Source organism: Scyliorhinus canicula, chromosome 7 (assembly GCF_902713615.1).
Source record: "Scyliorhinus canicula chromosome 7, sScyCan1.1, whole genome shotgun sequence".
Classification (NCBI taxonomy): domain Eukaryota; kingdom Metazoa; phylum Chordata; class Chondrichthyes; order Carcharhiniformes; family Scyliorhinidae; genus Scyliorhinus; species Scyliorhinus canicula.
Window position 1 is genome coordinate 128,546,239 of NC_052152.1, and position 21,647 is coordinate 128,567,885.

The 21,647-nt window shown below is 47.9% G+C and overlaps 1 protein-coding gene across 1 annotated transcript in view; it reads left to right on the top strand.

Annotated features, from left to right (window-relative positions):
* tfap2c (transcription factor AP-2 gamma (activating enhancer binding protein 2 gamma)) overlaps nucleotides 1–21,647 on the top strand; it is a 95,535-nt gene that overhangs the window by 40,964 nt on the left and 32,924 nt on the right. Inside the window, exons 5-6 of the mRNA XM_038802917.1 lie at nucleotides 16,397–16,515; nucleotides 19,204–19,345. Of these exons, the coding sequence (XP_038658845.1) occupies nucleotides 16,397–16,515; nucleotides 19,204–19,345 (261 nt within the window). The remainder of the gene's footprint in view (nucleotides 1–16,396; nucleotides 16,516–19,203; nucleotides 19,346–21,647) is intronic.

Sequence of the window (21,647 nt, forward strand, 5' to 3'; positions counted from 1 at the left end):
TGGTCTCGAAATACAAAAGACATAGAGGTACAGAGAAAGCGCAAAAAAAATGAATGGCAAGGACGATTCCAGAACTGGGAAGTTATAAGCATCAGGGAAGGTTTAAAGGCTGGGTCACCTTTCTCTATAAAAGAGAAGACGCTGGGTGGCCGATTAGAAATCTTTAAAATTCTGAAAGGTTCAATCGGGTAGATGTTCGCTTTAGATTACAGAATCTTCACTGTCCTTGGATTGTGACTTACTGCAATTGTGCATTAATCCATTGAATGTGAAATGTTAATTGCTTGTAGGTGAGTAAACTGGTTGAATTTTCACCGGGACTCTGAGTGTTTGTGGCAATATTTACTTTTCCATGCACATTGTTGTCTGGAGCTATGGGAAGTGATGGCAGAGGCTCCGACACTCTTGCCATCACAGGGCGGACCATAAATCCCTGCATCTTACCACCGACCATTGGTGTGTGTTGGGAGAGGGCAGCAGAGCGGAGCTGCTGATTGGCTGTTGCGGGGAAAATTTGCATCAGTGTATTGCGGTCACTGTGTCTAGAAGGTGGTTTGTGGAGGAGCTGTTGTCAAGTGACAGCAGTGTGAGGGAACCATGGTTCACAAAAGAGGTTGAATGTCTTGTCAAGAGGATAAAGGAAGATTATGTAAGGATGAGAAAATAAATTTCAGTTGGGTCACTTGAGGGTTACAAGGTAGCAAGGAATGAGCTACAAAAAGGGCTTAGGAGAGCTAGGATCGGATCAAGGAAAACCCCAAGGCTTTTTACTCATATGTGAGAAATAAAAGAATGACCAGGGTGACGTTAGGGCCAGTCAAAGACAGCAGTGGGAACTTGTGCATCGAGTCAGAAGAATTAGAAGAGACGTTGAATGAATACTTTCCTTCAGTGTTCACCAAGGAGAGGGGCCATGTTTTTGAGGATGAGAGTGTGATACAGGCAGGTAGGCTGGAGGAGGTAGATGTTCTGAGGAAGGATGTATTAGCAATTTTGAAAAACCTTAGGGTCGACAAGTCCCCTGGGCCAGATGGGATATATTCAAGGTTACTTTGGGAGGCAAGGGATGAGATAGCCGAGCCTTTGGCTTTGATCTTTGGGTCCTCACTGTCCACGGGGATAGTGCCAGAGGATTGGAGAGTGGCGGATGTTGTTCCTCTGTTCAAGAAAGGGAATAGGAATGACCCTGGTAATTATAGGCCGGCTAGTCTTAAATTAATGGAAAAGGTCATGAAGGATAGGATTTATGACCATTTGGAAAGATGCAGCTTAATCCAGGATAGTCAACACGGATTTGTGAAGGGTAAGTCTTGCCTCACAAATTTGATTAAATTCTTTGAGGAGGTAACTAAGTCTGTAGATGAAGGTAGAGCAGTTGATGTCGTATACATGGATTTTAGTAAGGCGTTTGATAAGGTTCCCCATGGTCGGCTTATGAAGAAAGTAAGGAGGTGTGGGATAGAGGGATATTTGGCCAATTTGATAAGTAACTGGCTATCACATAGAAGACAGGTAGTGGTGGTGGTGGATGGAAAATTTTCCTACTGGAGACCAATTACCAGCAGTGTACTACAGGGATCAGTGCTGGGTCCTCTGCTATTTGTGATTTTTATCAATGACTTGGAGGAGGGGGCTGAAGGGTGGTCAGTAAATTTGCTGATGACACCAAGATTGGTGGAGTAGTGGATGAGGTGGAGGGCTGTTGTTGGCTGCAAAGAGACATTGATAGGATGCAGAGCTGGGCTGAAATATGGTAGATGGAGTTTAACCCTGATAAGTGCAAGGTGATTCATTTTGGTAGACAAAATTTGAATGCGGATTACAGGGTCAACGGCAGGGTTCTGAGGAATGTGGAAGAACAGAGAGATCTTGGGGTTCATGTCCACAGATCTCTGAAGGTTGCCACTCAGTGGATAGAGCCTTGAAGAAGGCCTATAGTGTGTTCGCGTTTATTAACAGGGAGCTTGAGCGGGGTTATGCTGCAATTGTACATGACCATGGTGAGACCACATTTGGAGTATTGTGAGCAGTTCTGGTCACCTCACTATAGGAAAGATGTGGAAGCATTGGAAAGGATATAAAGGAGATTTACCAGGATACTGCCTGGATTGGAGGGTAGGTCTTATGAGGAAAGGTTGAGGGAACTAGGGCTTTTCTCTTTGGAGCGGAGGAGGATGCGAGGCGACTTAATAGAGGTTTATAAGATGATGAGGGGGATAGATAGAGTGGACGTTCAGAAACTATTTCCTCAGGTGGATGTAGCTGTTACAAGGGGGCATAACTATTAGGTTCAGGGTGGGAGATATAGGAGGTATGTCCGAGGTAGGTTCTGATGTATTGGGTATGCTGGGTCTGTGAGGACTGCGTTTACCATTGCAGTGAGAGAGACAGGCTTCCAACACTTGGAGAAATGCAACTCTATTTTATTGAACTACCAACTGTTAAACATATTGAACTACCAACTGTGGGTTGACACTATGCTGAGTTGACTGGAGACCTGAGGCTAATCTGACCAGACTATCTTACCACCACATGGTGGATGTTCGTGTTGTTGCTCACGGGCTCTGGCTGTCTCAGAGGCTGCATCCCAAGTGAGTGGGAAAACTAGTGCCCTCTGGCTTTATAGTGGTTGTGTCCTGTCTGGTGATTGGCTGCTGTATTCTGTGTGTTCATTGGTCATCCTGTGTGTCAATGTCTGTCTGTGCACCATCATATACTTGTGTGTATATTATGACATCTCCCCTCTTTTAAAAAATGTGTACATGTCAATAAATAGTGAGTATGTGAAATGACTATGTACAACGTATGTGAGCGTATTTACATGACTAGGAACTTGACTATATACAAACAATATGAATGTATTTACATGGGAAGATGTCTAGTGCAGATAGAGTGCATATAACAAATTATAAAGAACAATATGTACAGGTGAGTAAACGAAGAACAAGGCAACAAAACATTCAGTCTATAAATTCAATCTCTGTGGTTAACCGCCTCAAGGGTGGGTCAGGGGCCGCCTGCTCTGGAATGGGCGGAACTGCATTGACTGTTGAGGGTGGCAAAAGAAGAGGCAGATCGGTGACCTCGTGGAAGGGCGCGTCCTGAGCAATCTTCAGGCAAGGCAGGGTATCACATTCAGGTGGCGAGCGTTGAAGCAGCCGCAGTGCCCGCTTATTTCGCCGAAAAAAAGAGCCATCATGCATGCGAACTAGAAATGATCTGGGGGCCACTTGCTTGACCACCACAGCTGTGGCAGACAAGCCACCTTCAGGTAGTTGAACACAAATTCGGTCAGCAAGGACGAGAGCAGGGAGATCTGTGGCGTGGGCGTCTGAGTTTGAGGAGGATGCGTTGTAGGTGTGGCATCATGTCGTTGAGGTCCTTCTGTATGATGTGAACCAGTGGCCTGTGGTCCGTTTTGAACGTAAATTTGGGGAGTCCACACACGTAGTCATGGATTTTGTCAATCCCCGTGAGGAGGCCCAGGCCCTCTTTCTCGATTTGAGCATAGCGCTGCTCAGTAGGTGTCATGGCTCTAGATGCATATGCGACTGGGGCCCAGGAGGAGGATTCGTCGCGCTGGAGGAATACTGCCCCAATGCCCGACTGGCTCGCATCAGTGGAGATCTTCGTCTCCTTGGCAGCGTCGAAGAATGCCAGTACCGGGGCCTTGGTGAGTTTCGCTCTGAGTTCACGCCACTCTCGCTCATGAGCGGGGAGCCACTGGAAGTCGGTGGTTTTCTTTACAAGATTGCGGAGAGCTATGGTGTGAGATGCAAGGTTGGGGATAAACTTCCCAAGGAAGTTAACCATCCCCAGGAAGCGGAGAACCGCCTTCTTGTCCTCCGGTGTCTTCATAGCATTGATTGCCGACACCTTATCTGCATCTGGCTGCACACCAAACTGCGAAATATGGTCGCCGAGGAACTTTATTTCTGCTGGACCAAATGAGCATTTGGCTCTGTTGAGTCGGAGGCCATGCTCGTGGATCCTCTGGAACACTCGCTTGAGTCGATCGATGTGTTCCTGTGGAGTCGTGGACCAGACAATGATGTCATCGACGTACACCCGCACCCCATCGATGCCCTCCATCATTTGCTCCATTATTCGGTGGAACACCTCCGAGGCGAAGATGATACCAAAGGGCATCTGGTTGTAACAATACCGGCCAAACGGGGTGTTAAAAGTGCAGAGCTTCCGACTGGATGCGTCAAGTTGTATCTGCCAAAACCCCTTGGAGGCATCCAACTTTGTGAAAATGTGGCACGAGCCAGTTCGCAGGTGAGCTCTTCATGCTTTGGGATAGGGTAGTGTTCCCTCATGATGTTACGGTTCAAATCTTTGGGGTCGATACAAATGCGCAGTTCCCCTGACGGTTTTTTGACACAAACCATGGAGCTAACCCAGTCCGTGGGTTCCGTAACCTTAGAAATGACGCCCTGGTCCTGGAGGTCCTGCAGCTGCTGCTTGAGGCGGTCCTTAAGGGGCGCCGGCACCCGACGGGGTGCATGAACCACAGGCGTGGCATTCGGTTTCAAAAGAATTTTGTACGTGTAGCGGACTGTGCCCATACCCTCGAAGACGCTGTGGTATCGTGCAATGATGTCATTTTATTGTGTTTGGAAGTTGGCATCCGGCGAGGCTGATGCCTCAGCGGGTGACATGGAGTGAACCCGCTGTACGAGATTCATGACCTTGTAGGCCTGAGCACCGAGCAAGGAAGCTTTGTTGGACCCTCCAATTTTGAAACGCAGGGTGGCTCTTAAGGAACTGGTGCGATACCACAAGCTGGCATGAGCCACTGGCAGCAATGGCATTGCCATTGTAGTCGAGAAGCTGGCAGGCCGATGCAAGGATGTTCGGTTTGACGTGGATGTTATCCAGGTCAGACAGAAAATGAGGTTGGCTGAAGCGCCGGTGTCCAGCCTGAATCGTATGCGAGATTTGTTGACCGTAAGTGTGGCACACCACTCGTCATCTAGATCAATGCGCAGCACTGAAAGGGGTTTGGTCTTTCTTGAGGAAAGCATCATATGCTTGGTGATGATGCCCACCCGGAATGGGGATGTGAGATCCTCGGTGTCGGGATCTGGAACCATGTCGGAGTCGGAATCTGCAACGAGTTGCTGCACTGACCAGACATTCCTGCGCTGCTGCTGGGATCGCTGTGTGGTGGGCAGTTGAGCAGATCTGCACAGGGCTGCATAGTGGGCAAGCTGCCACACTGGAGATAGCGTCGAGATTTCGTGGGACATTGCCGCTTTAAGTGGGAGGAGCCACAGTTGTTGCACATCATGGCGCCGACGTCAGAACGCTCCATTTTACCACCGTGCCATGCGCGGTGCGGTCGAACGATGTGCGCACCTGCGCAGTTTGGTCCTCGGACTTGCCGTCCCCTCGGTCGTTGCGCGCATGCGCAGGAGCCCGGGAAAAGGGCGCAAAATGGCTGCCCTCATCCAGACTCAGGCCCTGGAGCTGTTTTACGGCCTACACGCACTCCGCATCGTGGGGGCCTTGATGCGCCATCTCTGCCGCCTTGATACGGGAGTACCGGTTATTAGCGTGCTCATGCAGGACGCAGGTTTCGATGGCGATGGTGAGGGTGAGCTGCTTAACTTTAAGGAGCTGCTGGCGAAGGGGGTCGGAGTGGACCCCGAAAACGATCTGGTCGCGGATCATGGAGTCGGAGGTGGAGCCGTAGTTGCAGGATTGCACAAGGATACGGAGATGGGTTAAGAAGGATTGAAAAGGTTCATCCTTACCCTGAAGCCTCTGTTAGAACACATAGCGTTCAAAGCTCTCGTTGACTTTGATGTCACAGTGGCTGTCGAACTTCAGCAGGACTGTTTTAAACTTTGTCTTGTCCTCGCCTTCAGCAAAGGTGAGGAGTTGAAGATGTGGATAGCATGGTCCCCGGCTTGTAGAGAGGAAGAGAGCAATCTTTCTGGCATCCGATGCGGCTTCAAGGTCGGTGGCTTCAAAATACAGCTGGAACTTCTGCTTGAAAATCTTCCGGGGGGGGGGGGGGGGGGGGGGGGGGGGGCGGCGCGGACGCTGTCCATATTACCGGGTGGTTGATCGATGGTCAAAGGCAGATTATCTCAAGGTAGGTCCGTCAAACTCTGACATCACGCACTGATACCATGATGTGTTGGGTATGCTGGGTCTGCGAGGACTGCGTTTACCATAGCAGTGAGAGAGACAGGCTTCCAACACTTGGAGAAATGCAACTCTATTTTATTGAACTACCAACTGTTAAACATACTTAGACTGTGGGTTGACACTATGCTGAGTTGACTGGAGACCTGAGGCTAACCTGACCAGACTATCTTACTACCACATGGTGGATGTTCTAGTTGTTGCTCACGGGCTCTAGCTGTCTCAGAGGCTGCATCCCAAGTGAGTGGGAAAACTAGTGCCCTCTGGCTTTAGCGTGGCCATGTCCTGTCTGGTGATTGGCTGCTGTGTTCTGTGTGCTCATTGGTCATCCTGTGTGTCAATCAATGTCTGTCTGTGCACCATCACATACTTGTGTGTATATTATGACAGGTTCTTTACTCAGAGAGTGGTTTGGGTGTGGAATGGACTGCCTGCTGTGATAGTGGAGCCGGACATTTTAGGAACTTTCAAGCGGTTATTGGATAGGCACATGGAGCACACCAGAATGACTGGGAGTGGGATAGCTTGATCTTAGTTTTGGACAATGCTCGGCACAACATCGAGGGCCGAAGGGCCTGTTCTGTGCTGTACTGTTCTATGTTCTATGGGAGGATTTGCAGTTTGATACTCAACCTGTTTGGCCATGTTATGAACCCCCCTTCATAGATCATCAGGTCTTGTGATGGGATTCAAATCCAGAGCTTCTGGTATAGCAGGAGGAAAGCTGCCCAGCACACCATGAGACCTCCACAAATTTTAATTGTAGTGAAATGTAAATCTTTCTCTGTTTTTAAATTCTCACAACGTACAAAGCTACATTGGATATTTGGCAGTGAAATTGAGCTGTGTCAGTTTAATCATGTCCAATTTCTCTCTTTTTCTCCATTATGGAAGAGGTGTAGGCGTGCTCTGGGCTGGTAGTGCACAATGAACCCATTTCACATTACTAGTGCTACCCAAATTCACTCCTTTTGTTTATAACTGCACAGCTCCATATCTGCCCTGAGGTAGACTCTCATTTGAGGCCAAGAATTTGTTTGTCCTTCATCACAAGCCAGGAATTTTAGGATGGTGGTGTTTTCCCTCCTGCTATCTCAGGAGTTGGTGGAGAACACATCCCTACCCATACTGTCTACCCCGCATCCACTTAATGCTCCAGTGGATTTTAGCTGTCTGGAGAGGGGACTTCTGTCCCTCACTCAAGGAAGTCCCGCCTCAGAGAGCTGTCGGCCAATAGTCACAGCAGCGCCAGAGGCGGCAGTGGACAAAATTGGGACTGCAAGAACCGTCTCGGCTCCATGTCCCAGGAGTCTAGGACCAGGTAAGTGAAGGGGTCTCAGTGTGGGGAACCAGGGGGAGGTGAGGCGAGGCCCAGGGGTGTGGGCAGAAGTGAATGGGGTGTTGGTAGAGAGGCCAGATGAGGAAAGGTGACCTACAAGGGATCAACTTTTCTGCTGGTGGGAGGAGCGCCCGATGTTAAAAGGGGGCTGCTGATGGAGGTGCCCCACACGAGGTCTGAACATAGTTCATGTTCAGGCATCTCCCACCCCCAAATTCCTCCCACCAGCCTGAAAATTGAGGTTGGATGGAAAAGGTTGAGTGGTCAATAATTAGTCACTTAAGGGCCTCAACTGAAGTAAGGGTGGTTAACTGACCCAAGCCTCGTTCGTCCAAGCATAACATCATGGAGAGGTGGGGCAGGCAGGAGTCCGGTGAGAAGGCCGTCTGAGAGATTTTATGGTCAGCCCCTCCCCCCAGCCTTCAAACCTGCTGGTGGGGGAATGCAAAAGTCTGACATTAGCAACAGTTTTTTAAATAATTATAATCATGCAGGCATTGGCACCGATATTCCCAATATTTAGTTGGAGAAAATTTCTGCTCAACCAGTGCTGGGTGTCAGACAAACTAGTGTAACTAGCTAGTAGAGAGGTCAATTGTGGATTAATCTGTTGAACTTTAAGGGTGAATAATCAGATCTTAAAGGCCGCACTGCAACTTCATGTGACTTGGGGGAAGCGAGCCTAGTATGTCTCAGCTTTTTAATAACACTGTTTATGCTGCTAACTCTAATCATGTTCTGTCGGGCCTTTTAAAAAGATTGATTTTGACAAAAGTTCAGCATTCTCCAGCCACTGATTGTACCTGGCCGTTCACTACATATTGTTCGGAATTAGTAGGGAAAGTTTGCCCGGGCAACCAGCAGTCCATTGTTCAAAATGTTAAAGAGATGGTTAACGATGGAAGATGCTGCTGTGACATAGTATAGCGTTCAATCAAATGAAAGCAGATCGGGACAAATTACTCGTTGTAGTCACAGTCAGAAGAGAGAATTATTTTCAGAATTGTAAAATGAGTTACGAGGGGAGGTTGTTAAACCGCACTGCATAAGTGCTTTTGAATAGCAATTAAATGCTGGCTGGTAAGGCTGAGGTGTATGAAAATGTGAATAGGTGGGGTTGATTTATGTGAAAGGACGAGCCTTGTCCTGCTGTTGGAATTCCTCTGATCTTATTCATTGCAGTGGGGTGAGGGGGTGGGTGAGGGGGGGGGGGGGGGGGGGGGGCTTTCGTTTAAAGGGAGCTTTTCGCACATGAAGCTTGTGTGGTATTTACAAAATTGACAGAGCAAGCAGAAAATATAAATTTAATTACTGTTTAAGTTCTTGACATTTTGGATAATTTACTGTTTGAAGTTCCATGTATTCTGTTCTTGGAAACGGTTCTTGGCTGATTTAGAAAGTTATGAGGAAGAATCTGAGACAAGAGGACAGGTAACATAACACCGTGGAAACATTGGATGCGGGGCAGGTTTAGTTTAGACTCTGGTTGGTGTCTGCTATTATGTCAGGTTTCTTCCCATCTGCTTTGCAAATACATTTCATAAAATGGATATGTGTTGGTGGAGGCAGAAGGTATGACATGAGTACTTTGCATTGTTTTTTTCCAAAGGGAACGCTTCCATGGCTATAGTAAGTGACGGCATTGTGAGAATTTTGCAGGAGCTGAAAATAGATAAAGAGTAGGTACTGAAAAAGTAGAACTTGGCAGCACTAAAAAGTGGATAAGTCACCTGGTCCAGATGGATTGCCTCCTCAATGGCTGAGAGAATGGTAGAAATTGTGGAGGCGCTGGCCACAATCTTCCAATCTTCCTTAGATATGGAGGAGGTGGTGTGGTGCCAGAGGACTGGAGAATTACTGTTAAATAATAATAATAATCGCTTATTGTCACAAGCCGACTTCAACGAAGTTACTGTGAAAAGCCCCTTGTTAAAAACGTGGAGAAGGATAAAGCTGACAAGTACAGGCCAGTAAGTTAAACAGCAGCAGTGAGGAAACATCTGGAACCAGTAATCAAAAAGAAAATGCGCAGCCAATTGGACAAGCATGGGGACTCTCACGAGAGTCAGCACAAATTTGTTCAGGGAAAATCATGTTTGACAGACTTGAAATTTTTGATGAGGGTAACAAGGGGAGGACGAGGACAATATGGTTAAGATTGTATATTCCGACTTTATTCGATAACGTTCCATATTTGGTTTGAAAGGGGCAGTAGCAGTATAGGTGCAAAATTAGTAAGGGATGGAAAGCAGAGAGTTCTGGGGAATGGCTGTAATATGGAGGGAGGACTTCACCCAGGTTCAGTGTTCGAACGGACCACTGCTTTTTGCATGTGCATTAATAACTTGGGTGGGGGGGGGGGGGGGGGGGGGTACAGGGAACAAATTTTTCAGTGACACAAAACTGAGAAATGTGGTAAAATGAAGATAATGACTGCAGGAGGACAAGGGGCGGCCGGAAGGGCAGGCACTTGGCAAATTGATCTCAACGCAGAAAATGTGAGGTGATACATTTTGGTTGGGCGACTGAGGATATGCTGTGCATCACAATTATAAAGAGGAGGTAGAAGAAGAGAGAACGGGGGGGGGGGGGGGGAGGGTGTGTGAGTGTTTATGTGCAAATCTCTGAAGGTAGCAGAATAGTTCAATAAAGCAATTAATGAAGTAGGTGAGATACTATGCTTACAAAACATGTAGTATAAAAGAGGTAGAGAGTTTAAATAGAGGTACATAGAGTACAAATAGAGGTGTATAAACAGAGGTAGATACTATAAATAGAGGTAAGTACTATTACTGAGGTCTTTTTTAAGGTTTATTGTATAAACAGAAGTATTCAATGATCGCCATGACACTGGGAAGTTCTGAGGACCTTGGCGTGTTTGTCCATTGATCTCTGAAGGCAGAAGGGCAGGTTAATAGGTGGTGAAAAGAGCATATAGGACACTAGCCTTTGTCAATCGATGATGTGGAGATGCCGGCGTTGGACTGGGGTGAGCACAGTAAGAAGTCTTACAACACCAGGTTAAAGTCCAACAGGTTTGTTTCAAACACGAGCTTTCGGAGCACGGCTCCTTCTTCAGGTGAGATACTATGCTTCTTCACCTGAAGAAGGAGCCGTGCTCCGAAAGCTCGTGTTTGAAACAAACCTGTTGGACTTTAACCTGGTGTTGTAAGACTTCTTACTTTGTCAATCGAGGCATGGGTTCCAAAAGCAGGAAGGTCATTTTGGAGTTGTATAGAACTTTGGTGAGGCCACAGCTGGAGTACTGGGTGCAATTCTGTTCTCCACATTACAGGAAGGATGTGACGCACTGGAGAGAGTGCAGAGGCAATTCACCAGAATGTTGCCTGGGATGGAATGTGTAAGTTATGGGTAGAGGTTGGATAGGCTTGGGTTGTTTTCGCTGGAGCAGAGAAGACTGAGAGGCGACTTGATCGAGGTGTACAAGATTATGAGGGGCATGACCAGGTGGATAGGGAGCAGCTGTTCACCTTGGTTGAAGGGTCATTCATGAGGCAACACTGTTTCAAGGTGAGGGGCAGCAGGTTTAGGGGAATGTGAGGAAAAACCTTTTTACCCAGAGGGTGGTGATGGCCTGGATTTCACTGCCTGGAGGGTGGTAGAGGCAGGTTACTTCATATCTTTTTAAAAAGCACCCGGATGAGCACTTGGCACGTCATAACATTCAAAACTATGGGCCAAGTGTTGGCAAATGGAATAAGGTAGTAGGTCAGGTGTTTTTGATGTGCAGACTCAATGGGCTGAAGGGCCTCTTCTGCACTGTATTTTTCTGTGATTCTGTGATATACAGAGGTATGTACTACAAAAGCTAAGAAGTTGTGCTCAAGCAGTTATTTGGCCCCAGCTGCAGTCCAGACCCCAATTCAGAGCACACAACAGAGAAGGGGGTTTAGCTTTTGTACAGAAGAGATTTATTAGAATGGCTTCAGTGATGAAGGATCACAGTTACGTGAATAAACTGGTCATTATTCATGGGGCAGAGAAGTGATGTGGAGGTTTGATAGAGAGGCTTAAAATCTTGAGGTGTTTTCGGAAAGCGAAATAAAGAGAGCCGGGTGAAGGGTTATACCGAGAGGTGACAGGTTTAAGGTGATTGGTAAAAAAAACAGGCAGTGTGAGGAAGCAGTGTTTCAAGGGGTGTGCGGTTAGGATTTGCTGTAGTGTCTGATAAGATGCTGCATACAGATTCAGTCATAATCTTCATAAGGGAGTCAGATAAATACTCGAAGGAGATAACTTAAAAATAAGAGTCCTTGATTTGTTTCCTCTGAATTCATGAGGTCTCTTTAATTCTGAACTCTTGCCTTTCTATGTATGAAAAGTCAATCTGTGGGACAGTCACATTGAAACAGTCCACAGTATTTCTCAGGATGAGTAACGTCAGGAAGTTGTTTCACATGTTGGAGCAGAGCGCCTGATGCCAACAATGCTGACTGCTGAGTCATCTGCCCCTGTTGTGCTTTAGTGTACAGAAGAATACGGTCCGGCCCGGCACATGGTGTAATTGCCCAGGAAATTTAAACTTCTGATGGGCCGATTTCCGCTGCTCAGTGCCCTCTGTGAATGTCTCTTACATCAATATCAGTGGCGGTGACTTGGGTGAGATACGTGTACCACACGAATATTTACCCGAGAATTATTATACTATCTAATCTCTGGTGTAACTCTGTGATTAATGGTGTAACTCATAAGTCCAATACTCCTGAGGCCGCCCCTTCCAAAACTCCAACCTAAACCCCCCTCTGATCCAACTGCCCACTTTGCCGCAACAACCCCCCCCAGCCGACCAGACTGCCCAGACCCTCAATACCCCCCCCGAGACCTGACTGCCCACACCCTCAACAGTACCCCCCCCCAGAGACCTGACTGCCCACACCCTCAACACCCCCCCCCGAGACCTGACTGCCCACACCCTCAACCCGCCCCCCCAGAGATCTGACTGCCCACACCCTCAACCCGCCCCCCAGAGACCTGACTGCCCACACCCTCAACCCGCCCCCCAGAGATCTGACTGCCCACACCCTCAACAGTACCCCCCCCCAGAGACCTGACTGCCCACACCCTCAACACCCCCCCCCGAGACCTGACTGCCCACACCCTCAACCCGCCCCCCAGAGATCTGACTGCCCACACCCTCAACCCGCCCCCCAGAGACCTGACTGCCCACACCCTCAACACCCCCACCCAGAGACCTGACTGCCCACACCCTCAACCCGCCCCCAGAGATTTGACTGCCCACACCCTCAACCCGCCCCCCCCAGAGACCTGACTGCCCACACCCTCAACCCGTCCCCAGAGATCTGACTGCCCACACCCTCAACCCGCCCCCCCAGAGACCTGACTGCCCACACCCTCAACCCGCCCCCAGAGATCTGACTGCCCACACCCTCAACCCGCCCCCCAGAGACCTGACTGCCCACACCCTCAACTTCCCCCCCCCAGAGACCTGACTGCCCACACCCTCAACACCCCCACCCAGAGACCTGACTGCCCACACCCTCAACACCCCCACCCAGAGACCTGACTGCCCACACCCTCAACCCGCCCCCAGAGATCTGACTGCCCACACCCTCAACTTCCCCCCCCAGAGACCTGACTGCCCACACCCTCAACACCCCCACCCAGCGACCTGACTGCTCACACCCTCAACACTACCCCCCCCCCCGAGACCTACTGCCCACACCCTCAATCCCCCCGAGGCCTGACCGTCCACACCCTAAACCCCCCCCCCCCCCAGAGACCTGACTGTCCACATCCTCAACACCCCCCCCAGAGACCTGACTGCTCACACCCTCAACACTAATCCCCCCCCCCCCCCCAGAGACCTGACTGCCCACATCCTCAACACCCCCCCCGAGACCTGACTGCCCACACCCTCAATCCCCCCGAGACCTGACCGTCCACACCCTCAACACCCCCCTCCCCCAGAGACCTGACTGCCCACACCCTCAATCCCCCCCGAGGCCTGACCGTCCACACCCTAAACCCCCCCCCCTACAGAGACCTGACTGTCCACATCCTCAACACCCCCCCAGAGACCTGACTGCTCACACCCTCAACACTAACCCCCCCCCAGAGACCTGACTGCCCACATCCTCAACACCCCCCCCCCCCGAGACCTGACTGCCCACACCCTCAATCCCCCCGAGACCTGACCGTCCACACCCTCAACACCCCCCTCCCCCAGAGACCTGACTGCCCACATCCTCAACTCCCCTGACCTGACTGCCCACACCCTCAACACCCCCCACCAGAGACCTGACTGCTCACACCCTCAACTTCCCTGACCTGACTGCCCACACATTCAACACCTTCCCCTGAAACCTGACTATCCACACCCTCAACGCCCCTCCGACCTGACTATTCACACCCTCAATCCCGTAACAGCCTCCCCGAACAGGCACTGGAATGTGGCAACTAGGGGCTTTTTACAGTAACTTCATTGAAGCCTACTCGTGACAATAAGCGATTTTCATTTCATTTCATTTCATTTTATTTTCATTCAATCTCCCCTGACCTGACTGCCCACACCCTCAACACCCCGAGACCTGATTGTCCACACCCACCATCTCCCCCCACGACCGAACTGCCCTGTTCCCCAGACCTTCTACACAGGGTGAGTCTTAGGGATTCTCCATCCCAGACATTGAATGTGTTCAAGTCAGAGTTTGATAGATTCAAATATACTAAAGGTATCAAGGGATATGAGTGTGGGAAAATGGTATTGAGGTTAATGATCAGCCATGAACTAGTTGAATGGGTGGCATGTTGCCTCACAGCACCAGGGATCAGGTTCAATTCCAGCCTCGTAACTGTGTGAGTTTCATCCGGGTGCTCCGGTTTCCTCCCAGAGTCCAAAGATGTGCAGGTTAGGTGGATAGGCAATGATCATTGCACGGGGTTACGGGGATAGGTGGGGGTGTGGGCCTAGGTAGGGAGTTCTTTTCCAGTGTCGGTGCATACTCGATGGACTGAATGGCCTCCTTGTGCACCGTAAGGATTCTACGGATTATTAATTAGCCCTTTCAAATTGCGCAACAATAGATCAAAACTGTCCTAATTGGTTGCTCAATATACTACTGCAGAAAACTACTACGTATACATTCCAGGAATTTGTCCTTCACAGCATTCATACTAATTGGGTTTAGCCATTTTAAATGTGGGTTGACATCCCCATGATTGCGGTATTACCGTTGTTACATGAACCCCTTCCTGATTTATACTGTGCCCTACATTATCACTACAGTTTGGTGGCCGCTAAAATACTCCCATCAATGTTGGCTGCCCCTTGCTGTTTCTTAGCTCCACCCATACTGATTCTACATGTTGAACCTTCGATGCCAATCTCTGCCATGGCCCCTACCATTCTTCTCTCTCTCTCTGCGGTTGAAGCCCACCTTTCCTGGGGGTACAACACAAAGACAATGCACAGTGTGTGACACTCGGACGCAAGCAGCGCAATGGATCCGCAGCGGGTGGCCTGTGTGTGCGGGGCACCCAGCCTTGGCAGGTGGTATGGGTGTTGGAATGTGGAGCAGGCTGGTCTGCCAGGGGATGGGGTATGATCACCCTCTAAGTTGGGGGGAGCGGTTATGGGTATGTGGGACAAGGGCTGGTGCCAGGGGCATGGCGGTGGAGGTGGCTCATCCTGGCTGGCCTGTGAGGTTGTTCACTCTCACCCAACACTGCCTACCGGTCCACTTGGTGGCGACCATGTTGGGGGAGAGGGAGGGGATGGTGCCAGGTACATGGAGACCGTGACTCATCTGGGCCGCCCTGAGGAGGTTATGCTGCTTCTTCCTGCCCTGTTGTCCGGTCCTCGCAGTGGGCCCACGCTGCTCTTGGCCTTTGCCGTCTGCACCCAGGTCCAGTTTACGTCCGCGGGTGGCAGCCTCCTTCCCACCCCGGGGAACAGGCTCCCCGCCTACCCGCCACTCCATCCAACAATGTCCCCAGCTCAGCCTCTGTGAATCTTGGGGCCTCTCTTCGGGGTGGCTTCGACTTGGCTGGAATGAGGGTGTGTGTGAGAGTGTTGAAATGCAGCTGCAGCCTGTCAGACTCTCCGGTGCCAATCCCGACCCCATTGAATCAGACACCGACATTTGTTGGAATTGCACTAGTGCCATTTGCCCCTGGTGCTAGCTCATCAACGTGTCCTGAAATGCTCCGGCACTGGCAATGCTTTCGTCAGTGTAGAACTCTCGCGATTCAGTCCTGGCGTCAACATGTCTCTCCAATGGGGAATCCTGGCCAACATCAATTGAATGAAAGTCAATACATTGGCTGGATTATATTAGTGGAATTTGCCTTTTCATAGAACATAGAACATACAGTGCAGAAGGAGGCCATTTGGCCCATCGAGTCTGCACCGACCCACTTAAGCCCTCACTTCCACCTGACCCCGTAACCCAATAACCCCTCCTAACCTTTTTGGTAACTAAGGGCAATTTATCATGGTCAATCCACCTAACCTGCACGTCTTTGGACTGTGGGATAAAACCGGAGCATCTGGAGGAAACCCACGCAGACATGGGGAGAACATACAGACTCCGCACAGACAGGGACCCAGCGGGGAGTCGAACCTGGGACCCTGGCGCTGTGAAGCCACAGTGCTATCCACTTGTGCTACTATGCTGCCCCTCTGAAGTAAATTGACTGTTGCAGAAGCTCATCTCGTGTTTTGTGAAATTCCGTGAAGTGAATGTGGTCCAGGTTGGTGCTGGTGTAGTCAGGCACGTGCAAGGCCCACCCAGCTGCACACCAATAGGAATAGTGCCAAGGTAGAGGATCAAAGCTTGTCTCTCAATTAGATTTGTTTTGTGATACTTTGCACAGTTTGTACTTTAAACGTCAACTTTCCAATTGTTTTACCTCCAGGGCAAAGTCAAAAAATGGAGGAAGATCGTTACGCGAGAGGCTCGACAAAATAGGGTTAAACCTTCCAGCTGGGAGACGGAAAGCCGCCAATGTGACTCTGCTGACCTCACTGGTTGAAGGTACATCTGTGTTCCATCATACCCTAACTGGGCTGAAAAGCCCAGTGCAATCTTTCTGTGCCGTGCAGTAAATAGATTGGCAAGAATTTCACATTGTTTAAGCAGGCATACCCCGAACCTGAAACCGAGTTCGGATCCCGATCGTGGCTGGAGGCGGAAATTGCGGGCGCTTCCGGGCCCACCAATCATGGATGCACAAAATGAATGCCATTCACTTGCGATTCCTTAGGCTTGCTCCATGTCAGATATCACCATGTTGACTGAAACCATGTTTTGTTTTTATGCATATTTTGTATTACAGTTTGAGCATTTTTACAGGTAACGCAAAAAAATTTCAAAACATAAACTGGTACAGTGGAGAACAATTATTTATGCAAACATAAGAACAGAGCTGGGATCCAGTATGAGAATCCCAACAATTTGTAAGACCATGGGGAAAGACTACTTAATCACCCTTGGTCTCTTTTATGTCAAAACAAACTTTAATTTAAACACATTAATATTAACTGCAAATAATAGATTTACAATTAACAGTTAAAACAGATCTTAAATAAAAGGAGAAAAACAACTTGAACTCACAGTTCAACTGCCACTTATAAATGTGATTTATAAATAAAGTTAACAATCGGTGTTACTTGCTTCTCTGTGCAGATCTTTGGAGAGAGACACCATCAGGAACATCTTGAAAACCCTTCTGTCTTGTCAGACACTTCTGTTGAACTTAGAATCCTATGGTGAAACTACTGACAGACCTGGCTCCTCCCATTAATTACATAATCTGTATCCCAAGCATAATGCATTCTCCAGTCTCCTCCCACTAAGATGTTCCTTGACCTGCTTAGCTAGGACTAAACACAATCCCTCGTAAATTATCTGCCCCAGGGAACCTCATAAATGTAAACAATATTTAATTAGCCATCTATATGCCTGTATGTATTTTAAACCACTGCCACAAATATAAAATTTAATACATAACAATTTCTTGGATCATTTCTGAACTATGGTCCTTAATATCTAGTGCCTCTAATTCCACAACGGTTCAATCAGAGAGTTGGGGGAAGAGAATAAACCATACAAACATGTAGAATGATGTGACAAGATGCACACCTTTATGTACAGCAAATTCTTGCAATATAGCTCACGGAAAACTTTGCAGCAGCAAGTCAGACAGAACGGAGCCTGTAGAACATACAACATACAGTGCAGAAAGAGGCCATTTGGCTCATCGAGTCTCCACCGACCCACTTAAGCACTCATTTCCACCCTATTCCCGTAACCCAATAACCCTATCTAACCTTTTTGGACACTAAGGGCAATTTAGCATGGCCAATCCACCTAACCTGCACGTCTTTGGACTGTAGGAGGAAACCGGAGCGCCCGGAGGAAACCCACGCAGACACGGGGAGAATGTGCAGACTCCGCACAGACAGTGACCTAGTGGGGAATCGAACCTGGGATCCTGGAACTGTGAAGCCACAGTGCTAGCCACTTGTGCCTCCATGCTGCCCTCAAGTAGAATGTCAATGGAAACCATGTTTACTTGGTTTAGCCAGAATTTGCATTGAAGTTCTAGCGAGTAGTACGTCGAGGAAATTTCCAGAAATTTGTGGCTTTTAATGTTGTTACACAGGGTGCACTGAAACCCATGTTGCCTAAAACACCTGAAACCAATGCTGGCAAAGATTCACAGTGAGACCAGGTCATTAAATTGTTACAATTTACCTGTTCAGAATAAACATGGATGATTAATCTGTAATTCTTATTCCCCCCAAACATTCCCCATACACAAAATCCCCCTTGGCGATCCAAGCAGATTTGGGAACTACATTAATAGTCTAACCACTACGACATTAGTAAGAAGTCTTACAACACCAGGTTAAAGTCCAACAGGTTTGATTCAAACACGAGCTTTCGGAGCGCAGCTCCTTCCTCAGGTGAGGAAGGAGCTGCGCTCCGAAAGCTCGTGTTTGAATCAAACCTGTTGGACTTTAACCTGGTGTTGTAAGACTTCTTACTATGCTCACCCCAGTCCAACGCCAGCATCTCCACATCATGACTACGACATGGGTTATGATATGAAGAATAAATAATTTTGAACTAATCAGCCTGAATTTGATGTGATCATAACTTTAACAAAATGTACCATGATAAAGCTCATGAAACCTGCTCCTTGTACTTATGTCCCTTATCATGGATTCTATTCTACCAATTTATAAACCTGCCACCCATGTATGTCTTGCACGAGGATGTCATTTTTGCGTGTTCACATTCTTCCCTCGGAGAACTGTGTCCAGAAATGCAGAACTCTCAGGCTCACAGGCCACAATCTTCCATGGCTGTAGCCATCTTTATGAGACTCAATACGGTGTTGAGACCTGTACAGGTGGGTTCTCTGAACGCACCCAGAGGGCCCAGCACCTGTTTCCTGTTGGATGTTAACACAGAATTCTGAGCTGGAGTTGCACTCTGCAATTCTTGGATTATCTGAGGTAGGAGTTTACACTGAAGGGGGAATACTACCAAATCAAAGGCTCCCTCCAGCCCCAGAATGGAATGTGTGTCCTATTTAATAGGTGTGCAGAACCTCCCTTGTGTTTGTCATTCCACTCCCACCTTTCAAATTTTGTCACGTGGGTGCATATGCTGCCAGCTTCGAGTTACTAAATCAATGCGCTACTTTATCTTCAGGTGAAGCTGTACATCTGGCCCGTGATTTTGGTTATGTGTGTGAGACAGAATTCCCCGCAAAAGCAGCCGCAGAGTACCTGACTCGACAGCACATAGACCGCAACGAGGTCAACAATCGGAAGAACATGTTATTCGCAGCAAAGTAAGTTTCACCTCTTGTTGGGACTGTTACTTGTTATGGGCCAGGATTTAGAGAGCCCCAAAGTGTATAGATTTGATTTGATTTATTATTGTCACATATATTAGTATACAGTGAAAAGTATTGTTTCTTGCATGCTGCACAAACAATGCATACCGTAGATAGAGAAGGAAGGAGAGACTGCAGAATATAATGTAACAGTTATAGCAAGGTGCAGAGAAAAGATCAACATAATACGAGGTAGGTCCATTCAAAATTCTGATGGCAGTAAGGAAGAAGCTGTTCTTGAGTCGGTTGGTACGTGACCTCAAACTTTGGTGTATTTTTCCTGACGGAAGAAGGTGGAAGAGAGTATGTCCAGGGTGCGTGGGGTCCTTAATTATGCTGGCTGCCTTTCTGAGGCAGCGGGAATTATAGATAGAGTCAATGGATGGTTTGCGTGATGGACTGGACTACATTCATGACCTTTTGTAGTTTCCTGCGGTTTTGGGCAGAGCAGGCTCCATACCAAGCTGTGATACAACCAGAAAGAATGCTTTCTATGGTGCATCTTTAGAAGTTGGTGAGGGTCATAGCTGACATGCCAAATTTCCTCCGTCTTCTGAGAAAGTAGTCGTTGGTGGGCTTTCTTAACTATAGTGTCAGCATGGGGGGGACCAGGACAGGCAGTTGGTGATCTGTACACCTATGTATCATGGAGTTCACCTGACCCACAACTTTGAATAGATTGTGGTTATGGGGAAACACACGGGCCCACTCTGCAGGTGTGATGCACCAGAAATCTGCAGTACGTTTAAATTAAGACAATGTTTATTTATGAAACCAGTCAACACTTTATAAACTCACAGTAAACATCTCAACAACTATCAACACCAATAAATCCCCCAAAGAATACAGTACTGTCTAAGTAACTCTTAATCTTTCTTTGCAACATCCATAAGTTAAACAGAACCGTCTTTAAAGAAACACATCAGGTTTAAATTCTCTACTGAGAGCAGTTATCACTCTGAATTCACAAAATTACACCTTCTTTGGCTGGCTGCAGCTCCAACACTAAAACAAAACTAAAAGACACAGACACACCCAAGCTTTTCCTCAAAGCGAAACTAAAAAGCAGAGCCAGAGCTCAACTCCACCCACACTCTGACATCACTGCAGCCACTTGAGCAAACAAACATTACTTAAAGTGACATTCCCATGACAACTCCCCCCAAGAAAAAAAAATAAACCATCAACTTCAAGATGGTTTCATTTTCCACCTTTTCACTATCCTTTAAGAAATGCAGATAGTAAAAATACTTTTCGCTTCAAAAAGCAAGACATGCAAACAGGTATAATAACATAGTCCATTTTAGTTCTTCGTCCACCGAAGCGGCTTCTCTTCATCACATTCGAGACAGAATCGGCTATCACGTTTTCTTTTCCTGCCACATGTATTATTTTTTAATGAAATGATTGTAACAATAAACTCCATTGAACCAGTCTGGCATTGTTATTCCGGAATCGCTCCAAAAACGTCAATGGATTATGATCAGTATAGATAATTGTGTCAGATGGATTGCTGGTCACAGAAATTTGAAAATGTTGCAAAGCCAGCACCAAACTCAAAGTCTCCTTCTCAATCGTAGAATATGTCTTCTGATGAGAATTCAATTTCTTCCAAAAATAACCAATAGGCCGCTCTAGCCCTTCGTTGTCGTCTTGTAGAAGCACCGCACCTACGCCCACATCACTCGCATCAACAGCCACTTTGAATGGTTTTGTATAATTCGGGATGGCTAACAGGAGCAGTGGTTAACACAGCCTTCAGGCCGCCAAATGCCTGTTGACAATCCGATGTCCACTGGAATTTGTTACGCTTCTTTAGCAAGTCCGTCAGTGGAGCGACCACACTGCAAAAAGTTGGTACAAATGTCCGGTAAAATCCACTCATACCAAGAAATCGCATTATTTCCCGTTGTGTTGAGGGTATCGGAAACTCCCCAATAACTTTTGTTCTCACATCCTGTGGGACCATTCACCCTGTCCGATTGTGTGGCCAAGGAAAGTGACTTCGGCTTTTCCATATTCACTTTTGGCTAGGTTTATCACCAAACCCACCTCCTGAAGTCGATCGAATAACTCCATCAGATGCTTCAAATGTTCGGTCAATGCCTGGCTAAAAATTACGAGATCGTCGATGTATACCGCACCATTGAGTAATCCTGAAACAACTGTGTTAGTTAAACGTTGAAATGTGGCTGTGGCGTTTTTCATGCCAAATGGCATAATTTTGAATTGGGTATATACCATCTGGAGTCACAAA